Source organism: Calonectris borealis, chromosome 14, assembly GCF_964195595.1.
Source record: "Calonectris borealis chromosome 14, bCalBor7.hap1.2, whole genome shotgun sequence".
Classification (NCBI taxonomy): domain Eukaryota; kingdom Metazoa; phylum Chordata; class Aves; order Procellariiformes; family Procellariidae; genus Calonectris; species Calonectris borealis.
The window spans coordinates 2,725,496-2,746,623 of NC_134325.1; the positions used below are offsets into that span (position 1 = coordinate 2,725,496).

The 21,128-nt window shown below is 45.7% G+C and overlaps 3 protein-coding genes across 3 annotated transcripts; all 3 read left to right on the top strand.

Annotated features, from left to right (window-relative positions):
• The first annotated feature begins 5,677 nt into the window (after nucleotides 1-5,677).
• Nucleotides 5,678-8,806, top strand: LOC142088444 (mucin-5AC-like). Its single transcript, XM_075163826.1, has 4 exons — nucleotides 5,678-5,966; nucleotides 6,171-7,076; nucleotides 7,281-7,964; nucleotides 8,161-8,806. The coding sequence occupies exons 1-4, from the start codon at nucleotides 5,678-5,680 to the stop codon at nucleotides 8,391-8,393; spliced, it is 2,112 nt and encodes a 703-aa protein (XP_075019927.1). The 3' UTR covers nucleotides 8,394-8,806.
• LOC142088445 (intestinal mucin-like protein) lies at nucleotides 8,493-15,006 on the top strand. Its single transcript, XM_075163828.1, has 10 exons — nucleotides 8,493-8,519; nucleotides 9,233-9,407; nucleotides 9,589-9,839; nucleotides 11,272-11,455; nucleotides 11,832-12,030; nucleotides 12,651-12,829; nucleotides 13,059-13,128; nucleotides 13,437-13,537; nucleotides 13,896-13,927; nucleotides 14,741-15,006. Exons 1-10 carry the CDS (start codon nucleotides 8,493-8,495, stop codon nucleotides 14,984-14,986), a joined length of 1,464 nt encoding a protein of 487 aa, XP_075019929.1. The 3' UTR covers nucleotides 14,987-15,006.
• Nucleotides 15,007-15,605: 599 nt separating this feature from the next.
• Nucleotides 15,606-20,896, top strand: LOC142088059 (intestinal mucin-like protein). Its single transcript, XM_075162979.1, has 8 exons — nucleotides 15,606-15,704; nucleotides 15,900-15,934; nucleotides 16,312-16,434; nucleotides 16,546-16,644; nucleotides 17,381-17,509; nucleotides 18,219-18,276; nucleotides 18,895-19,000; nucleotides 19,542-20,896. Exons 1-8 carry the CDS (start codon nucleotides 15,668-15,670, stop codon nucleotides 19,765-19,767), a joined length of 813 nt encoding a protein of 270 aa, XP_075019080.1. The 5' UTR covers nucleotides 15,606-15,667; the 3' UTR covers nucleotides 19,768-20,896.
• The last annotated feature ends 232 nt before the right edge of the window (nucleotides 20,897-21,128 follow it).

A 21,128-nucleotide genomic window follows, 5' to 3' on the forward strand; every position in this document is an offset into this window, starting at 1 on the left:
CTCCACCACAGTCACGACCTCCACCTCCACCTCCTACTCGCCCACCACGGTGCCCGCCTCCTCAGAAACCACACCGCAAACCTCCACCACCGCCACCAGCACCACCAGCCTCACGCCGACACCTACCACATACCCCACCGTGACGCCCACCACCACCCAGTCCACTACCACCTGTCAACCCGAAGTGTGCTCCTGGAGCGAATGGTTCGACGTCGACTTCCCCTCCTCAGGGCCCAGCCAGGGAGACTTCGAAACCTACCAGCACATCCGCGCCGCCGGGAGGGAAGTCTGTCAACATCCAAAGGAAATCGAGTGCCAGGCGGAGGACTACCCCGACGTGCCCATCCAAGACGTCGGACAGGTCGTGCAGTGCGACGTCCACTTTGGACTGGTGTGCAAGAACGAAGACCAGACTGGCAAATTTAAGATGTGCCTCAACTACAAGATCCGCGTCCGCTGCTGCAGCCCTAACTACAATTGCCCAACCAGCAGGCCCTTGCCCACCACCAGCCCCACCACCACCACCAGCCGCAGATCACCCAGCACCGCCCCAACCTCCACCACAGTCACGACCTCCACCTCCACCTCCTACTCGCCCACCACGGTGCCCGCCTCCTCAGAAACCACACCGCAAACCTCCACCACCGCCACCAGCACCACCAGCCTCACGCCGACACCTACCACATACCCCACCGTGACGCCCACCACCACCCAGTCCACTACCACCTGTCAACCCGAAGTGTGCTCCTGGAGCGAATGGTTCGACGTCGACTTCCCCTCCTCAGGGCCCAGCCAGGGAGACTTCGAAACCTACCAGCACATCCGCGCCGCCGGGAGGGAAGTCTGTCAACATCCAAAGGAAATTGAGTGCCAGGCGGAGGACTACCCTGATGTGCCCATTCAACACGTCGGACAGGTCGTGCAGTGCGACGTCCACTTTGGACTGGTGTGCAAGAACGAAGACCAGACTGGCAAATTTAAGATGTGCCTCAACTACAAGATCCGCGTCCGCTGCTGCAGCCCTAACTACAATTGCCCAACCAGCAGGCCCTTGCCCACCACCAGCCCCACCACCACCACCAGCCGCAGATCACCCAGCACCGCCCCAACCTCCACCACAGTCACGACCTCCACCTCCACCTCCTACTCGCCCACCACGGTGCCCACCTCCTCAGAAACCACACCGCAAACCTCCACCACCGCCACCAGCACCACCAGCCCCACGCCGACACCTACCACATACCCCACCGTGACGCCCACCACCACCCAGTCCACTACCACCTGTCAACCCGAAGTGTGCTCCTGGAGCGAATGGTTCGACGTCGACTTCCCCTCCTCAGGGCCCAGCCAGGGAGACTTCGAAACCTACCAGCACATCCGCGCCGCCGGGAGGGAAGTCTGTCAACATCCAAAGGAAATCGAGTGCCAGGCGGAGGACTACCCCGACGTGCCCATCCAAGACGTCGGACAGGTCGTGCAATGCGACGTCCACTTTGGACTGGTGTGCAAGAACGAAGACCAGACTGGCAAATTTAAGATGTGCCTCAACTACAAGATCCGCGTCCGCTGCTGCAGCCCTAACTACAATTGCCCAACCAGCAGGCCCTTGCCCACCACCAGCCCCACCACCACCACCAGCCGCAGATCACCCAGCACCGCCCCAACCTCCACCACAGTCACGACCTCCACCTCCACCTCCTACTCGCCCACCACGGTGCCCACCTCCTCAGAAACCACACCGCAAACCTCCACCACCGCCACCAGCACCACCAGCCTCACGCCGACACCTACCACATACCCCACCGTGACGCCCACCACCACCCAGTCCACTACCACCTGTCAACCCGAAGTGTGCTCCTGGAGCGAATGGTTCGACGTCGACTTCCCCTCCTCAGGGCCCAGCCAGGGAGACTTCGAAACCTACCAGCACATCCGCGCCGCCGGGAGGGAAGTCTGTCAACATCCAAAGGAAATCGAGTGCCAGGCGGAGGACTACCCTGATGTGCCCATTCAACACGTCGGACAGGTCGTGCAGTGCGACGTCCACTTTGGACTGGTGTGCAAGAACGAAGACCAGACTGGCAAATTTAAGATGTGCCTCAACTACAAGATCCGCGTCCGCTGCTGCAGCCCTAACTACAATTGCCCAACCAGCAGGCCCTTGCCCACCACCAGCCCCACCACCACCACCAGCCGCAGATCACCCAGCACCGCCCCAACCTCCACCACAGTCACGACCTCCACCTCCACCTCCTACTCGCCCACCACGGTGCCCGCCTCCTCAGAAACCACACCGCAAACCTCCACCACCGCCACCAGCACCACCAGCCCCACGCCGACACCTACCACATACCCCACCGTGACGCCCACCACCACCCAGTCCACTACCACCTGTCAACCCGAAGTGTGCTCCTGGAGCGAATGGTTCGACGTCGACTTCCCCTCCTCAGGGCCCAGCCAGGGAGACTTCGAAACCTACCAGCACATCCGCGCCGCCGGGAGGGAAGTCTGTCAACATCCAAAGGAAATCGAGTGCCAGGCGGAGGACTACCCCGACGTGCCCATCCAAGACGTCGGACAGGTCGTGCAGTGCGACGTCCACTTTGGACTGGTGTGCAAGAACGAAGACCAGATTGGCAAATTTAAGATGTGCCTCAACTACAAGATCCGCGTCCGCTGCTGCAGCCCTAACTACAATTGCCCAACCAGCAGGCCCTTGCCCACCACCAGCCCCACCACCACCACCAGCCGCAGATCACCCAGCACCGCCCCAACCTCCACCACAGTCACGACCTCCACCTCCACCTCCTACTCGCCCACCACGGTGCCCGCCTCCTCAGAAACCACACCGCAAACCTCCACCACCGCCACCAGCACCACCAGCCTCACGCCGACACCTACCACATACCCCACCGTGACGCCCACCACCACCCAGTCCACTACCACCTGTCAACCCGAAGTGTGCTCCTGGAGCGAATGGTTCGACGTCGACTTCCCCTCCTCAGGGCCCAGCCAGGGAGACTTCGAAACCTACCAGCACATCCGCGCCGCCGGGAGGGAAGTCTGTCAACATCCAAAGGAAATCGAGTGCCAGGCGGAGGACTACCCTGATGTGCCCATTCAACACGTCGGACAGGTCGTGCAGTGCGACGTCCACTTTGGACTGGTGTGCAAGAACGAAGACCAGATTGGCAAATTTAAGATGTGCCTCAACTACAAGATCCGCGTCCGCTGCTGCAGCCCTAACTACAATTGCCCAACCAGCAGGCCCTTGCCCACCACCAGCCCCACCACCACCACCAGCCGCAGATCACCCAGCACCGCCCCAACCTCCACCACAGTCACGACCTCCACCTCCACCTCCTACTCGCCCACCACGGTGCCCACCTCCTCAGAAACCACACCGCAAACCTCCACCACCGCCACCAGCACCACCAGCCTCACGCCGACACCTACCACATACCCCACCGTGACGCCCACCACCACCCAGTCCACTACCACCTGTCAACCCGAAGTGTGCTCCTGGAGCGAATGGTTCGACGTCGACTTCCCCTCCTCAGGGCCCAGCCAGGGAGACTTCGAAACCTACCAGCACATCCGCGCCGCCGGGAGGGAAGTCTGTCAACATCCAAAGGAAATCGAGTGCCAGGCGGAGGACTACCCTGATGTGCCCATTCAACACGTCGGACAGGTCGTGCAGTGCGACGTCCACTTTGGACTGGTGTGCAAGAACGAAGACCAGATTGGCAAATTTAAGATGTGCCTCAACTACAAGATCCGCGTCCGCTGCTGCAGCCCTAACTACAATTGCCCAACCAGCAGGCCCTTGCCCACCACCAGCCCCACCACTACCACCAGCCGCAGATCACCCAGCACCGCCCCAACCTCCACCACAGTCACGACCTCCACCTCCACCTCCTACTCGCCCACCACGGTGCCCACCTCCTCAGAAACCACACCGCAAACCTCCACCACCGCCACCAGCACCACCAGCCCCACGCCGACACCTACCTCATACCCCACCGTGACGCCCACCACCACCCAGTCCACTACCACCTGTCAACCCGAAGTGTGCTCCTGGAGCGAATGGTTCGACGTCGACTTCCCCTCCTCAGGGCCCAGCCAGGGAGACTTCGAAACCTACCAGCACATCCGCGCCGCCGGGAGGGAAGTCTGTCAACATCCAAAGGAAATCGAGTGCCAGGCGGAGGACTACCCCGACGTGCCCATCCAAGACGTCGGACAGGTCGTGCAATGCGACGTCCACTTTGGACTGGTGTGCAAGAACGAAGACCAGACTGGCAAATTTAAGATGTGCCTCAACTACAAGATCCGCGTCCGCTGCTGCAGCCCTAACTACAATTGCCCAACCAGCAGGCCCTTGCCCACCACCAGCCCCACCACCACCACCAGCCGCAGATCACCCAGCACCGCCCCAACCTCCACCACAGTCACGACCTCCACCTCCACCTCCTACTCGCCCACCACGGTGCCCACCTCCTCAGAAACCACACCGCAAACCTCCACCACCGCCACCAGCACCACCAGCCCCACGCCGACACCTACCACATACCCCACCGTGACGCCCACCACCACCCAGTCCACTACCACCTGTCAACCCGAAGTGTGCTCCTGGAGCGAATGGTTCGACGTCGACTTCCCCTCCTCAGGGCCCAGCCAGGGAGACTTCGAAACCTACCAGCACATCCGCGCCGCCGGGAGGGAAGTCTGTCAACATCCAAAGGAAATCGAGTGCCAGGCGGAGGACTACCCCGACGTGCCCATCCAAGACGTCGGACAGGTCGTGCAGTGCGACGTCCACTTTGGACTGGTGTGCAAGAACGAAGACCAGACTGGCAAATTTAAGATGTGCCTCAACTACAAGATCCGCGTCCGCTGCTGCAGCCCTAACTACAATTGCCCAACCAGCAGGCCCTTGCCCACCACCAGCCCCACCACCACCACCAGCCGCAGATCACCCAGCACCGCCCCAACCTCCACCACAGTCACGACCTCCACCTCCACCTCCTACTCGCCCACCACGGTGCCCACCTCCTCAGAAACCACACCGCAAACCTCCACCACCGCCACCAGCACCACCAGCCTCACGCCGACACCTACCACGTACCCCACCGTGACGCCCACCACCACCCAGTCCACTACCACCTGTCAACCCGAAGTGTGCTCCTGGAGCGAATGGTTCGACGTCGACTTCCCCTCCTCAGGGCCCAGCCAGGGAGACTTCGAAACCTACCAGCACATCCGCGCCGCCGGGAGGGAAGTCTGTCAACATCCAAAGGAAATCGAGTGCCAGGCGGAGGACTACCCCGACGTGCCCATCCAAGACGTCGGACAGGTCGTGCAGTGCGACGTCCACTTTGGACTGGTGTGCAAGAACGAAGACCAGATTGGCAAATTTAAGATGTGCCTCAACTACAAGATCCGCGTCCGCTGCTGCAGCCCTAACTACAATTGCCCAACCAGCAGGCCCTTGCCCACCACCAGCCCCACCACCACCACCAGCCGCAGATCACCCAGCACCGCCCCAACCTCCACCACAGTCACGACCTCCACCTCCACCTCCTACTCGCCCACCACGGTGCCCACCTCCTCAGAAACCACACCGCAAACCTCCACCACCGCCACCAGCACCACCAGCCCCACGCCGACACCTACCATGTACCCCACCGTGACGCCCACCACCACCCAGTCCACTACCACCTGTCAACCCGAAGTGTGCTCCTGGAGCGAATGGTTCGACGTCGACTTCCCCTTCTCAGGGCTCAGCCAGGGAGACTTCGAAACCTACCAGCACATCCGCGCCGCCGGGAGGGAAGTCTGTCAACATCCAAAGGAAATCGAGTGCCAGGCGGAGGACTACCCCGACGTGCCCATCCAAGACGTCGGACAGGTCGTGCAGTGCGACGTCCACTTTGGACTGGTGTGCAAGAACGAAGACCAGATTGGCAAATTTAAGATGTGCCTCAACTACAAGATCCGCGTCCGCTGCTGCAGCCCTAACTACAATTGCCCAACCAACAGGCCCTTGCCCACCACCAGCCCTACCACCACCACCAGCCGCAGATCACCCAGCACCGCCCCAACCTCCACCACAGTCACGACCTCCACCTCCACCACCTACTCGCCCACCACGGTGCCCACCTCCTCAGAAACCACACCGCAAACCTCCACCACCGCCACCAGCACCACCAGCCCCACGTCGACACCTACCACGTACCCCACCGTGACGCCCACCACCACCCAGTCCACTACCACCTGTCAACCCGAAGTGTGCTCCTGGAGCGAATGGTTCGACGTCGACTTCCCCTCCTCAGGGCCCAGCCAGGGAGACTTCGAAACCTACCAGCACATCCGCGCCGCCGGGAGGGAAGTCTGTCAACATCCAAAGGAAATCGAGTGCCAGGCGGAGGACTACCCCGACGTGCCCATCCAAGACGTCGGACAGGTCGTGCAGTGCGACGTCCACTTTGGACTGGTGTGCAAGAACGAAGACCAGACTGGCAAATTTAAGATGTGCCTCAACTACAAGATCCGCGTCCGCTGCTGCAGCCCTAACTACAATTGCCCAACCAGCAGGCCCTTGCCCACCACCAGCCCCACCACCACCACCAGCCGCAGATCACCCAGCACCGCCCCAACCTCCACCACAGTCACGACCTCCACCTCCACCTCCTACTCGCCCACCACGGTGCCCGCCTCCTCAGAAACCACACCGCAAACCTCCACCACCGCCACCAGCACCACCAGCCTCACGCCGACACCTACCACATACCCCACCGTGACGCCCACCACCACCCAGTCCACTACCACCTGTCAACCCGAAGTGTGCTCCTGGAGCGAATGGTTCGACGTCGACTTCCCCTCCTCAGGGCCCAGCCAGGGAGACTTCGAAACCTACCAGCACATCCGCGCCGCCGGGAGGGAAGTCTGTCAACATCCAAAGGAAATCGAGTGCCAGGCGGAGGACTACCCCGACGTGCCCATCCAAGACGTCGGACAGGTCGTGCAGTGCGACGTCCACTTTGGACTGGTGTGCAAGAACGAAGACCAGATTGGCAAATTTAAGATGTGCCTCAACTACAAGATCCGCGTCCGCTGCTGCAGCCCTAACTACAATTGCCCAACCAGCAGGCCCTTGCCCACCACCAGCCCCACCACCACCACCAGCCGCAGATCACCCAGCACCGCCCCAACCTCCACCACAGTCACGACCTCCACCTCCACCTCCTACTCGCCCACCACGGTGCCCACCTCCTCAGAAACCACACCGCAAACCTCCACCACCGCCACCAGCACCACCAGCCTCACGCCGACACCTACCACATACCCCACCGTGACGCCCACCACCACCCAGTCCACTACCACCTGTCAACCCGAAGTGTGCTCCTGGAGCGAATGGTTCGACGTCGACTTCCCCTCCTCAGGGCCCAGCCAGGGAGACTTCGAAACCTACCAGCACATCCGCGCCGCCGGGAGGGAAGTCTGTCAACATCCAAAGGAAATCGAGTGCCAGGCGGAGGACTACCCCGACGTGCCCATCCAAGACGTCGGACAGGTCGTGCAGTGCGACGTCCACTTTGGACTGGTGTGCAAGAACGAAGACCAGATTGGCAAATTTAAGATGTGCCTCAACTACAAGATCCGCGTCCGCTGCTGCAGCCCTAACTACAATTGCCCAACCAGCAGGCCCTTGCCCACCACCAGCCCCACCACCACCACCAGCCGCAGATCACCCAGCACCGCCCCAACCTCCACCACAGTCACGACCTCCACCTCCACCTCCTACTCGCCCACCACGGTGCCCACCTCCTCAGAAACCACACCGCAAACCTCCACCACCGCCACCAGCAGGCCCTTGCCCACCACCCGCTTTACCACCATTTCTACCAAATCTGTATCAACAGCATGTTTCTGTAAAATTGGGGATTCTATTTTTTCACCTGGTTAGTCTACCTGGTTTTATCAGTCTGTATATCTCTTATTTAATGTGTTGTGTTTATTTTTCTTCACATTTTTCCTAATTTTCATTTTAATATATTCACATGTTTTACTTTAAAATTTTGTAGTGCCTTGTTTAATATTTGATTTTTTTTTAGTCTTTTTTTTTGTTTATTACTGTATTTTCTTTTTTTTCTTTAGGTGATCTGATTTACAGCAGAATGGATAGTGATGGATGTAGATTTTACGCCATCTGTAGTCCAACATGTACAGTTGAACGACACACATATTGTAATATTACTACTCCTCTAACCACTACTTCCTCTGAATGGTCTACTGTAACAACATCAGTTCCTCTGACTACCACCCCTCCTGGTTGTGTTTCTTCTACTTACCCTCCCCTACAGGTATGTAGTTTCTCTGTTATGTTATGATTGTTGAAATTACATTAATGTTAGGTTGATACCAGAAAGGAACAGTTTGCAGTCTTTAAACCTTTTATGTGCAGATTGCCAGAATAAGTGTTGCTAGCGATGGGCAATATACCTATCATAAAATTTGTATGTGCCTTCTTTATAATTTTTTTTCATACTGAGAAAGCAAGCTACAATAATCTTTTCTAATTACTTCAGTGCTAGTAAAACACTTTCTGATACACTGCATTGCATAAATAAGAAACCTTACTGAAATAATAGAGGAAGTTTCCTTGTGCATTCTGTTTCTTCACTAGACAGAAAAATTTAAGCTACTGTGGAGGCTTGTATCTCTTTCTGTTTTCATGCCCTCTTACCTGTACTTCCGTACACATTCTTTTTTTCTTTTTTTTGATAGTGATGGTCTGTGCTGATAGTGAAGTACAGTACACATAGCTAGTATAAAGGACACCAGTTCCCTTAACCTAAGACCTATTCCCCCAAAATCTCAGAAGAGCTCCTCATGTAGAAGAAATAGCTAGAATTAAGGTACCCACTTCCTTTTAGCATAAAAAAAATATTGACAGCCTTGTACTATCAGTGAAGATTTTAATTTTAGTCTTTGCTTCAGATTTGGAAAACAAAACTGTTTCTGATCCTCTGTATCATGGTCAGAATTATGAATACCTCTGGTCAACATTACAAATCATTAGTACCACAAATTGAAGAGAAGTAACACATATTAATTTCCTTTCCAACACCACTAATACTGGAAACAATGTACCATTAAACTAAAACTGTAAGTAAAGTTCATACCTGTTTGCAAACTCCTATAACAGCAATTTTTGTTCATTTTGCAGCCTGGACAAAGATACAAATTATCCAACTGTACAGAACTCATCTGTAAGGGAGACAACAAGGTAGAAATAATTCCAACACACTGCCCACCTGTAAAGGAAATTACCTGTGCGAACAAATATCCGGCAATACTGGTACCTGATGAAAACGGCTGCTGTTACAAATATGAGTGTCAATGTAAGCACCAGTAGATTAAGGAATAACCTTTTTTGAAAAAAGCAAAACTTTGCACAGATTATATGGGCATTTTGTTTTCTTAGGGTTGCTCTATAAATTGTAGTATATTCACTTCAGTTTCTAAATTCTTTCTTCTACATTAATTTTCATGTTAATGTTCTAAATCTTTTCTCTCTACCAGGTGTGTGCAGTGGATGGGGTGATCCTCATTATATTACTTTTGATGGAACCTACTATACTTTCCTTGAAAACTGCACTTACGTCCTGGTGAAACAGATTGTACCTAAATATGATAACTTCCGTGTTTACATTGACAATTATTACTGCGATGCAGAAGATGGACTTTCCTGCCCTAAATCCATTATTATTTTCTACAAATCTGCAGAAGTGGTGCTGACCCGTAAACTCATGAATGGTGTGATGACGAATGTGGTAAAATACACATTTTTTATTTCTCTATTTTTGCAAAAAAAGAGGTAAGGTCTACAGGCCTTACTGATTCTCATTTGAAATACAGTCTCTTAGAATATCATATCAACGGAGGTGATGAGGGCAGAGGGTATCATTAGGAAAAAAAAGATTACACCAGTTTCTAAGAACAAAATGTCAGAAATAGCTTAGCACTATGCAGATATGAATATATTGTAAACATATATGTGTATATATAAATAACACTAGGAAACAGACTAATACAGCTGATAGAGAAGACAGAAAGAATACTTAGACTGGGTGCTTGATTCAGGTTTCATGAAAACTAGTACATTGTTCAATTCACTTATGTAAACAAACACGTTATGAAGAAACAGGAATGCAAATCACAAACATGATTCTTCTCTCATGGTGAAGATGGGTATGTATCCCTTATCAGCTGGATGACTAGGGACTGCTTCCTCTGCATAGGGAACTTCAGGCACTAAACAGAGCCGTGACAAGATTCCCCCTCCAATTCCCTGCTGGGAAGAGAGGTATAGCTGAAGAAAAGGGGTGGCTGGGGGTGTCACTTCACCTTCATGATTCTAAACTAGCGCTGGCAAGCCAGTGAAAATGAAAAGTCAGTCCCACTGTTACACCGGGAAATCTATGAGTTGATTAGAGAACACAAAGAGGTGGGAGGAAAAGTTTGTCTCAATATGCACTCTCCCCCTAGAAAGCCATGCCAGGTTCTTACCTACAGTCAGAAAGGCATGCAGAAACAATTAGTCCAATGATTCCCTGTGAAAGAAAACTCTTAACTCTTACTTTATCCCAATTTAAGGAGAAGAAAGTTGCAGAATAATTCCTGATAAAAAGTTATCAAGCAAATATGTCCACCTTCATTAACTCATATAAGATACAGGCTGCAAATGGAACAGCTTAGATTAATTAATAAATGTGACTGCTACATAAAACTGGCACCAGGGACATTTGACTTCATTTTAAATTCAGATAACTCTTCCAATGCCAAGCAACACCTAGTATAGGGACAGTATGATTTTGCAGTTATTACAAATAAATGGCAGGAATATTTCTGTAGTTAAAGAAAACTACCACTTGTTTTCATATGAAAAATGTTTACAATAAACAAAATTATGAGGGATATAAAGAAAATACTTGGATTTAGAATGTTGTGCATTAGCACACAATCTTCACAAACATGGTACTTAGAGGCCACTTAGATTATTATCACACTGTAGCAATATAGCAATACAAGCTGAGATATTAATGCATATGTAGGCTGTTATTGCAATGCCAATGAGCATTGGATGCAATGCACAACAATATGGAGTTATACATGATTGTGAAGATTAGAAAATACATTATTTAAAACAATCAGGCAGAAGCAGTGCTTATTCTGAAGTTGTGGTTTTTTTAACCCTGCATTCAGATGTACTTCAACAAAAAGATTGTCAAACCAGGCTTCAGAAAAGATGGCATTTCTTTCTCCACACTTGGCATCAACATGATTGTTGAAATACCAGAGATTGGTGCAACCATCACCTTTAGTGGGCTGATTTTCTCTGTGAAACTCCCATACAGCAAATTTGGCAACAACACCGAAGGACAATGTGGTAAGACAGATGCACTAATTGGAGGTGGGACTCTTTCCCCACCCTACCATGGTTATTCTCACCCACTCTGGCTATGCAGTCTCATGACTGACAGAAATTTTTGAATAGCAGTAAAATGGAAATGAAAACAGTTCTGCTCTTCAACTTCTGTAGGATCAAAAGCTCAATGTTTTTTTATTTTGGGGCTGGGGTTTTAGGTTTGTTTGTTTTTCCGCAGCCTAAATTAAAGTTCATATAACTAGAGAAAACACTCCCTATGAAGCAAGGCACCTTATACATTTCATGAGCACACCACGTCTAAATGTGATATCAGCACAATAATGTATTGTGCATCTCTGATGTGGCTAATGAGACTTACATAGCTTGTCTCTTCCAGGAACATGTACAAATAATAAATCAGATGAATGCCGCTTGCCAAGTGGTAAGATCATTTCTTCCTGTCCCCAAATGGCTCATCACTGGATCGTTGATAACAACAGATCATGCCATGGAGTACCAGTACCAACAGTTGTAAGCACACCTTCACCAAAGCCTCACTGTAAACCACCTCAGCTCTGCAAGCTTATCTGGAGCAAGTAAGTAAAAAACTGAATGAATTCATTCTTTTTTCCAACCCGTATGATTCTATGATTCTATGGTTACCAATCAGGTTAACAGAGCAGACAGAAACATCTCAGCCAAAAAGCGTCCTTCATTCTTTGTACATTTTACATAAAACATGGAGCTCCAAAAGCACAAAGGTTTGTTTCCTGCAGTATTTGCTATACTTGGGTGAGCTCTGACAAAAGCTTTTTTTCAGCTGGGTCACTTATAAAGGCCCTGTTACTCTTGCTTGCTGTAGTTATGAACTATTGTGCAATTTTTCTATCTCTCGGCTACTTTTATCATCCCTTTTTCCTCAGTCTGATGCAGTTGCCTTTTTAATGAAATTTCTTGTGTCAGACTGATGAAAAGTTGTGTACACATACAGAAACACTATGACCATTAGCCTCTCTAGAAAAAAAATGGAGCTTCAGATTTCCTATTTTTCCTTTCCTGAATCTATCTCCCAGATTATCGGCCATTCTTAGGGTTTTGTTTCTCGCAATACATTCCTTCCTGAAGCAGAGAGTCACGTGCCATTAACTGGGAAGTGCTGGATTTTATATAAGGACTGGTTAACGTAAAATGGGTTTGGTTTCTTTTCTGTCTGCAGGATTTTTGCAGAATGCCATGCTGTCATACCACCAGAACCATTTTTCCAAGGCTGTGTTTTTGATGGATGTCGCATAGCCAATGAATCCATGCAGTGTTCCAGTTTGGAGATATATGCTACAGAGTGTGCCGCTAGAGGTGTCTGCATTGACTGGAGAGGAAAGACCAACAATACATGCCGTAAGTATTGCAGAACTCAAAAACGCGTGTGAGAAATGGTAGTAATTAGTGTTTTGTTCAGTAAACATATCTTACATCTAACACTTGACTATTGTGTACGAAAATACATCCTTACTCACAGAAGCGGCAGATGAAGAAAGCAAAGCTGTAGTCACTCCCTTTTGCTGCAAATGTGCATCTATTTGATTTTTGATCAATTTTTGATCTTTTTTCTTCTTTTTCCATACAGCATACAACTGTCCAGCAAACATGGTATACAAGCCATGTGGGCCCATTAATCCTGCTACCTGTGACCCAAGGTATGAAAAGACAAAAAACCCCACCCCAAAACAACTGCTTATATTTTTCTTTTTTTCTATTTTTATCTACCTACTTTCCTTAGAAAATGGAGTTACTTCATAATGAGATGTCTTGTGAATTTGGGTAATTTATTCAAGATTTATAAATATCAATCAGCTCTATGAATATGCACTTCCTGTTGCACTTCAGAAAATGTAAATTCTTTTGTCTCCCTTGTATCTGACATAGCAACCTTCAATATGCTGCTCTCTCTCCTGCTTCACTGCAAAAACGTTATACTCACATACATACATTCCTCCCACTCTAGCGTTGTTGAGCTTCCTGGCTATGGAGTGACTGAAGGATGTTTCTGTCCTGAAGGACAGATGCTCATGGGTGAAGACAGCAACACCTGTGTCTCTGAATGCTGTAAGTAACCTGTAGCTAGTTTGGGGAATAAATAGAGATCAGGATTGATAGTCAGAAGGCCTGTGTTCTACTGCCATCTTCTACATGGTCACATCATGGGCAAATCACCTTCTTTTGGCTCCTTTAGTCTCCCCATCTAAAAATCAAATAATAATCAATATTACCTTTTTTCTATCTTTCTTCTTTACATGAGACCTACCAAGATGGTAGAAAACTACATTTCAGAAGAACTAGTCTGCATATTCATTTTCTTGTTAGTTTAATCTTCACAGTATTTCTATGTGAAACTGCACAAATTTACTCCTTTATGTCAGTTTTCAGTGGTGTAAATCTCCATTCATTTTTTTTTTATTTCCAGCTTGTAGGGAACCAAATGGAGTATCTAGATCGGTGAGTATCACAATCAATGTGGTTTATCAAGCACAGACAAGTGAAGCAAGAGGATATTTAGTGTTTCACAAAAACGAAGTTTTGCTTAGGTTGGGGGAGACTTTAGGGTTTTTTTCAAATGTTCGTTACCCTTTAGTATTAAAAACAATTATGAGTGCCAGAGCAAAAACCACATTACTCCCTAAGAAATTTAACAGTAAGTGATGGGATATTCTTTCAATAACCGTCACCTCATATACTGAAAAAAAGAAAAAAAAAAAGAGAGAAAGAAAAAAAAAGAGATAGATGGTAGTAGTGGAACTTTGGCATATGTGCTTCTTTTATTTCCACAAATCTGGCTCACTAAAGTTACTAGAGATGAAGGGACAGATGGATAACAAAGTTTACCTGTTGCTGACAATGTTGATAGTCTGTATTCTATGATTCCTCAGCTGCATACAAATTATAGAAATTTCTCTCTGTAACCTAATGTGCAAATGAGTATGTCGTATGATAATTTCTTATTCAAAAATGCATGCAAAGCTCAATCACTTCTCCTTTAGACCTCTTGTACCCCTCATACTAACACTACTAATAAATAGAAAGTGATAGCTGTGTGAACATGCTCAGAACCTTCAGTGGCATCCAGTGTCTTCCCCTAATTAGCTTCAGTTTGAGGGTTTCTTATAAAATCTAAAAATACTAGAAATATGAAAAGGCTGATGTAATCAGGTATCACTGTATCCATGAATAAGTCAACTAGAAACAAATAGAATTATTTTGATTTGAATTTATATATAATTTTTTCCTTCCTTTTTTTTCTTTTTCATATAGCCAGGAGAAAAATGGTCCAAAGATTGCCAGGAATGTGTCTGTGACAAAAATACTCTTAAAGTGCACTGTACAAAACACAAATGTTCTCTGACACAGCAAGTATTTTGTGATGAACCAGGTTACATGCCTGTTCAGACACCGATACCAGAAGATCCATGCTGTACCAGGACGGAGTGCTGTAAGTACTGTCTTAGTTCTTTATCATGGGGAATATACTATATTCATTTTGGGGAACTACAGCAATAATTTCTCATTTTTGTAATACTTCGCACTTATTTCATAATGCTTTTCTCCCTCGTCCCACTTCTTAGGACCTTCTTGCAGAGCATTTACTAAATGCCTGAAGAGAACAAATTTAAAGATGAAAAGATTTTACATAGTTAGACACAGAAAAGTAACTGGAAATCTCATACAATTTAACATTGAAAAGCTTTAATGCTGCCACCACCTGAAACAATATTCAAAAACTATTCAAATCATTTTATGCTTCAAAGAGCAGTATAAAAAAAATTATGTTAACTTAAAAAAAAAGTCTTGAACATTTAAAAATTGCTCAAGAAAGTTCCTGAACCTCTGAGAGTCATCAGATTTCCCAATTGGTACAAATTTCTCTTTGGAAGTATCTCTTTCCAGCAATCACCACTCTTCTCAGACAATGCTTTGTTTTACAAAGGTTATGGAAAAGCCCGTTCACTTTAAAAATAGCTGGGCAGATATACTGAATTAGTCATTAAACTAGGTTGTGTAAACAACACCATATTTGCCCCATGGGAAAACTTCTGAAGTTCATGCAAAACAAAATTACCTTAATTCAAAAATTCTGAGTTCATTATTTTCTATATTCTCTTACATTAAACAGACTGCAACACTAGCCTCTGCCCTAAGGTCACACCCCCGTGCTTAGAGGGACAGGAAGTAGTCACAATAATGCAGCCTGGAAAATGCTGTCCTACCTTTGAATGCAGTAAGTATTACGTACTTTCTTCATGTGCTATTGACAGCTATATTTTTCTAAGTTTATGAATACAAAAACTTTAAAGGAGGAAGATGTGAATTATCTCTGTTATCATATTGGGCAAAAAAAGCAGCATTTTTTTCACATACTTCTGCTTCTTAAAACTTACACCTCTATGACACCATCTTTCTTCCTTCTTTACAGGACATGGTTGTGTAGTCAATGAAACCTACTATGCAGTAAGTACACAGAGTAACTCACTATAGAATACACCTTCACATAGGTTCACAATGCAATGTTTTTGAGGCTCCTATCATGGACCACATTTTGCAGAAAGGCCTGAGATAAAACATTATTAACTATTTAATCGAGGTCAGCATATCAACACCCTCCCTACAAGCAAAAGAATTTTCTGCTCTCTTTTCTGCATTAGCAGAATTTAATTCCAAAATGGATATTACCAACAACAGAAACTCTGCTTAAATAAAACTTCCAAAATTGTATTTAAGGATAGTTTAGCCCATACATAGTTCAGCTTTGTATGGTCTGTGACATACATACACAAAGTAACTTGATTTTACTGACTAATAATGACTTTTTTACTGACTTCCCCTAGCCTGGAGTTGTCATTCCATCAAGCCCCTGTGAAGAATGCACCTGCTCTGAATCCTCTTACCCAAGCCCTCACCACGCTACCGTCAAGTGCAAGCCTGTTATCTGTGACACATACTGCCCGGTGGTGAGTGCTATTTTGCTGTCAGTAATTCCTACCCCACTCAGCTCAAATATCCACCAGTTAAGGTCAGTGTCCTGACTCAATGTCATTTCCTCTCTATTTCTTTCAAAACAGGGTTATAAGTATACAAAGAAACCTGGACAGTGCTGCGGCACATGCAAGCCAGCGGCTTGTACAGTGACTGTGGGAGACAACATTACACACGTGCTCCAAGTAACTATCCCTGTTTTAGTTCACTTTTGGTGACCTCTGCTAGTCTTTTCACTCTTTCCTCTCCTTGCCTTTGTCACATTTATTTGCTGCATCTTTTCTCATGTTAGACAATGCTTATTCAGGCAGGGAATGTACTGTCTCACACAGCTTGAACAGTACCTTCAGCCATGAAACTCCAGTTCTGACTAAGACTTCTGGAAGCAACTGTGATACTGAACAATGGCTTTCAGAAATCAACACAGAAAAATACATACATGAAAGCAATGGGCCTTTATTTGCCTTCAGCTCTGAAAATACAGCACCCATTTTGCTCGAAGGATAATTTTATCTGTGGAGGCAGTTTTCTGCTCCAAACAGCCAATCTCAAGTTATCTGAGAGCTTTAGGACAGGATGAGTTGGTGAAGCCAGCAGAAATTCTGCCATGGATTGAACAGACATATCCATAAATTCTGCTGACAAAACCATTGAAACACAAATTAATCTTTCCAAAAGAGCCCACATACTTATCTTATTCACACATGCCCATATCCAGATAAAAATACAACCTCTTCACTTGGTTAATGAAAAAGACTTACAGCACTATGGTAATACAACAAGTAAATATCACCTAAAATTCTATGAAATTGTTTGGAATAATCAAACCGCAGTAGGCAGCAATGATAAGACACTGGGGATTTTTTTGTTTCATTTTCATGTAAGAAGATTTTTATTTACTTTAATTTTAACTACTTTCAGGTTGGAGAATTCTGGAACCCACCTGGTGACAACTGTACAACTTACACATGTGAAAAATATGATGACCAGTTCATTCCAGTCATCTCACAGAAAAGCTGTCCTCATTTTAACCCTGATGACTGTGATCCAGTGAGTACTCTTCTACCAGTTCTTATGTTGGAAACTGTTGCTGTGGCTAACACCAGTGATAGAAGGATCATAGTGTCCAAGGAAAATACTTATCAGAAGCATCATACAGGATGTAGCTCTCATTTTATCCTCTCTGAATCTGGTACCTATCAAATTTCATTTTAGAAAAGCAAATCAAAATGAATCTTATTGAAAAATAATGGGATTTTTATTCCTAAATTATTTAAGATTATAAATTCTTTTTTAGAATTCACTTATTGAGAGCAAAGATGAAGGAAAATAAGCTACTTAGTTCACAACATCATTCAATTTAATACAGCTCAGGGTAGACTAAAACCACCCCCACACATCTGGGGAGTCAGTTATTTCATTAATTGTGTTACTCTGTCTGACATAATCCTTCACCTGTACTGACTTTGGTCACTTAAAATATCTCACTTGTGCTACAAGCTTTATTTCTGAAATTTTACTCTGAACTCTGATGACAGCAAAACAGTTCCAGTCCCCCTCAATGTCAGCTTTCAAAGAACTCTTATTAATATTGAATTGAAGTAGTTATGTGCCCTTAATATTTAGCCTTGCTTGAGATTAGATTCCATGTCAATACAAAGAACTTTCTGGTGCCAGAGAATTTAGGAAGCAGGGAAAGTCTCTGCTTTAGTATGCAGATATGAAATCTGAGTTATCTTTTTCTGTTTTCCCACTTAAGGATGACATCAAGCTGTCTGACAATGGCTGCTGTAAAGAGTGCCAAGTAAAACTGAAGAGTAAGTAATGATAATTTTGTTAAGAATAAGTAATGATAATATGTGACTTATTAGGTATATTAGTCCATCTTGCATGGTAGATGCATAGACAGAAGAGGTGAACACACCAAGTTTGGAACCATTCACACTGGGGTGAGAAAGGAAACAGGTGCAAAAAGAAAGAAACAGAACATTTCCAGCATGCACTTTAGGGCCTTGGAAAACATGGTTATAGTGAACTTTCGCATTCCCTACTATTAAAATGTTAGCCGTTTTGTGGGAGGGAGAGGACTATGACTATTTTCCAACTTCCATAGATAGATTCTCTTTAACGAAGAAAGTGAAGCCAGTCCTGGCAGGTGGGTGTGCATTGAGCAGTTGCCACAGTACTGCTCTTTATTTCTACATCCCGCACCAAAGTTGCATAAGCAAAAGGGAATTTTTCATTCATTGGTAACACAAGCAGCAAGAGTCATCATTTGGGCCTTAGCAATTAAGAGAGAAATGCATTGTGACCTCATTTCCTATTTCAGCTCCATCCATCTCAGTTTTCTACTACAAACTGTCTATCATACACAGATATCTATATATATGCACATATATTTTAACCTATTTTCCCTTGGTTTGTGACAACCTCAGGTTGTATGAAGCACAATACTACTACTGTCATCAAATATCATGGATGTGTATCTCCTGCACCTGTTGAAATGACATACTGTGAAGGCAGCTGTGATGCTTACTCGCGGTAAGCAGTATAAAAGATAATTGTGGTGTCTTGTCTTATACTCTTTACACTAATTACATAAAGCAAATCGCAAGTGATTTTCTAATATATCGAATATCCACCTAGTCATCGGCTGTTTCCATTGTGCTAACTAGAATTTTTAACAGACATGATGCTGTACTAGCTTAATTACCTCAAGACTCACAATGTTTTAACAGGCTGTTCACTGTCATAGTGAATAGACCTGAGTTTTGATTTTGCCCATGTAAAAGTGAGGTTATTTGTTTCTCACTATTCTCTCATTTTGGATTGGCTTAATATGTGATCTGGATTAATTCATTTACTTTTTCTGTGCCTTAATGAAGAGCTAGATCCATCCATTTTTGTAATATGAGGAGCAACTTACTTATATTTCACCACAATACTGTGAGAATGGTAATATTGAGCAATAGTCCCACACGCAAGCACGCAACTTCTGGTTACATTTAGTAATGGGTGGGAGGGGCAGTGGTATTTCCCACATAATTTCTGAATCTTTCTCTTTTGTCGGTTTTGCAATCAGATACTCTCCAGAGGTGAACACAATGGAACATAAATGCTCGTGTTGTCAGGAAATCAAGACCAGCCAAAGAAAGGTGACCCTTACGTGCAGTGATGGAACCTACCTTGATCACTCATACACCTACGTGGAGAAATGCAGCTGTGTGAGCTCTGAGTGCATTTCCCAAGTCAGCACCCAACAGGCAACAAACCAGACAAAGGGCTCTCAGGAACAAGCGAATGTCTAAAATTAGAACTAGAGAGAAGAAATCACACAAGGTTTGAACATAAGACTAAAAAAAAAGTTTGAAAAAATACAAAAGTGTCAAAAGCAGCTAAAATTTTGGATGAACAGATGATATTTTCTGCATACAAACTCAATATGTCTGTCTACGTTATTTCAGTTTTCATTACTAATATATTTCCCATTGTTTTTCATGTCTTTTCTTTTACACCTTGAGAGGTACAGCATAAGGTCATTTTGACATTTTCTGTTAGTTTGTTTGGCTTCTGAGAAGTGCTGTACCATAAGACTGAGAGCTGGATTTACACTTGCACAAAGTCTATTATGAGAACAACATTCTTTTCCAGCTTGAAGCTTGTCTGTGGTGGCATAATATAGACACTCAACAATATCTAATTATTTCCATTGATGTAGACTGACCTTTTTTATAACATTTTTTTTCCAGTTCATTGAGACAAATCAAAAGCTAAAGTCCAGAAAACAATCAAACAAAACCCAAGGAAAACTGTACCTCTCTGTTTCTTTATTTTTCTTTTTGCCTTAAGGAAAACTTAGACTGCAGAAAGCCATACCTTCTCAAAACTATAAACTTCAATATTTTGAACAATTTATGATGGGCATATTTCCCTATATATTCTCATGAGAAAAAGAAAGAAATCTTATCATGAGAAGCTACTGCACACTACTCTTTGTTTACATAACACCATCAGCATAGTAACTGTATGAAAATATGGAATTTTTTTTGTTTGTGGTTAACTGTTTACAGAAGAAGTATATATATATATATTTTTTTTTTGCCAACAGGGACATATGAAGGATTTTTGTAAGCAAAACTTAATAATAATAATAATAATAATAATAATAATAATAATAATAATAATAATAATAATAATAAATGTAAATTCTTTCCTAGGAAGCTTTTAAAAGTTGAACCATTGCTATTTATTTTGTTTTTGGAAAATTGATTTATTGGGTCATTTCTTTAAGGATTAATGTTATCCCATTTCTTAGTCTAGTCATGTTATCTGGGTATGGTATATTTTCTTCCTCTATTTTGTTTTGGAATATTGTTTTATTTTTGTTCCTTATGAAAAAAAAGTAATGATGATTAATAAATTTTAAGCATTTTACAACATGTCTCCTTTGACTTTTCATTGAATCCCTCACATGAGGGTTGCTAGCCCCATAAAATATTTGCTTCCCATCCTACTACAGCCATTTCTCAACAGCTCCAGGCAAATGTCAATCTATACTGTGGTACCTAACCCCCTATAGAGCTCTGATACCGCTTTGAATGAAAGGCATTTTGAATGAAAAGCAAAGTGTTCCAAGCACATCACTTCAGATGCTATCAATTAGTGAGCT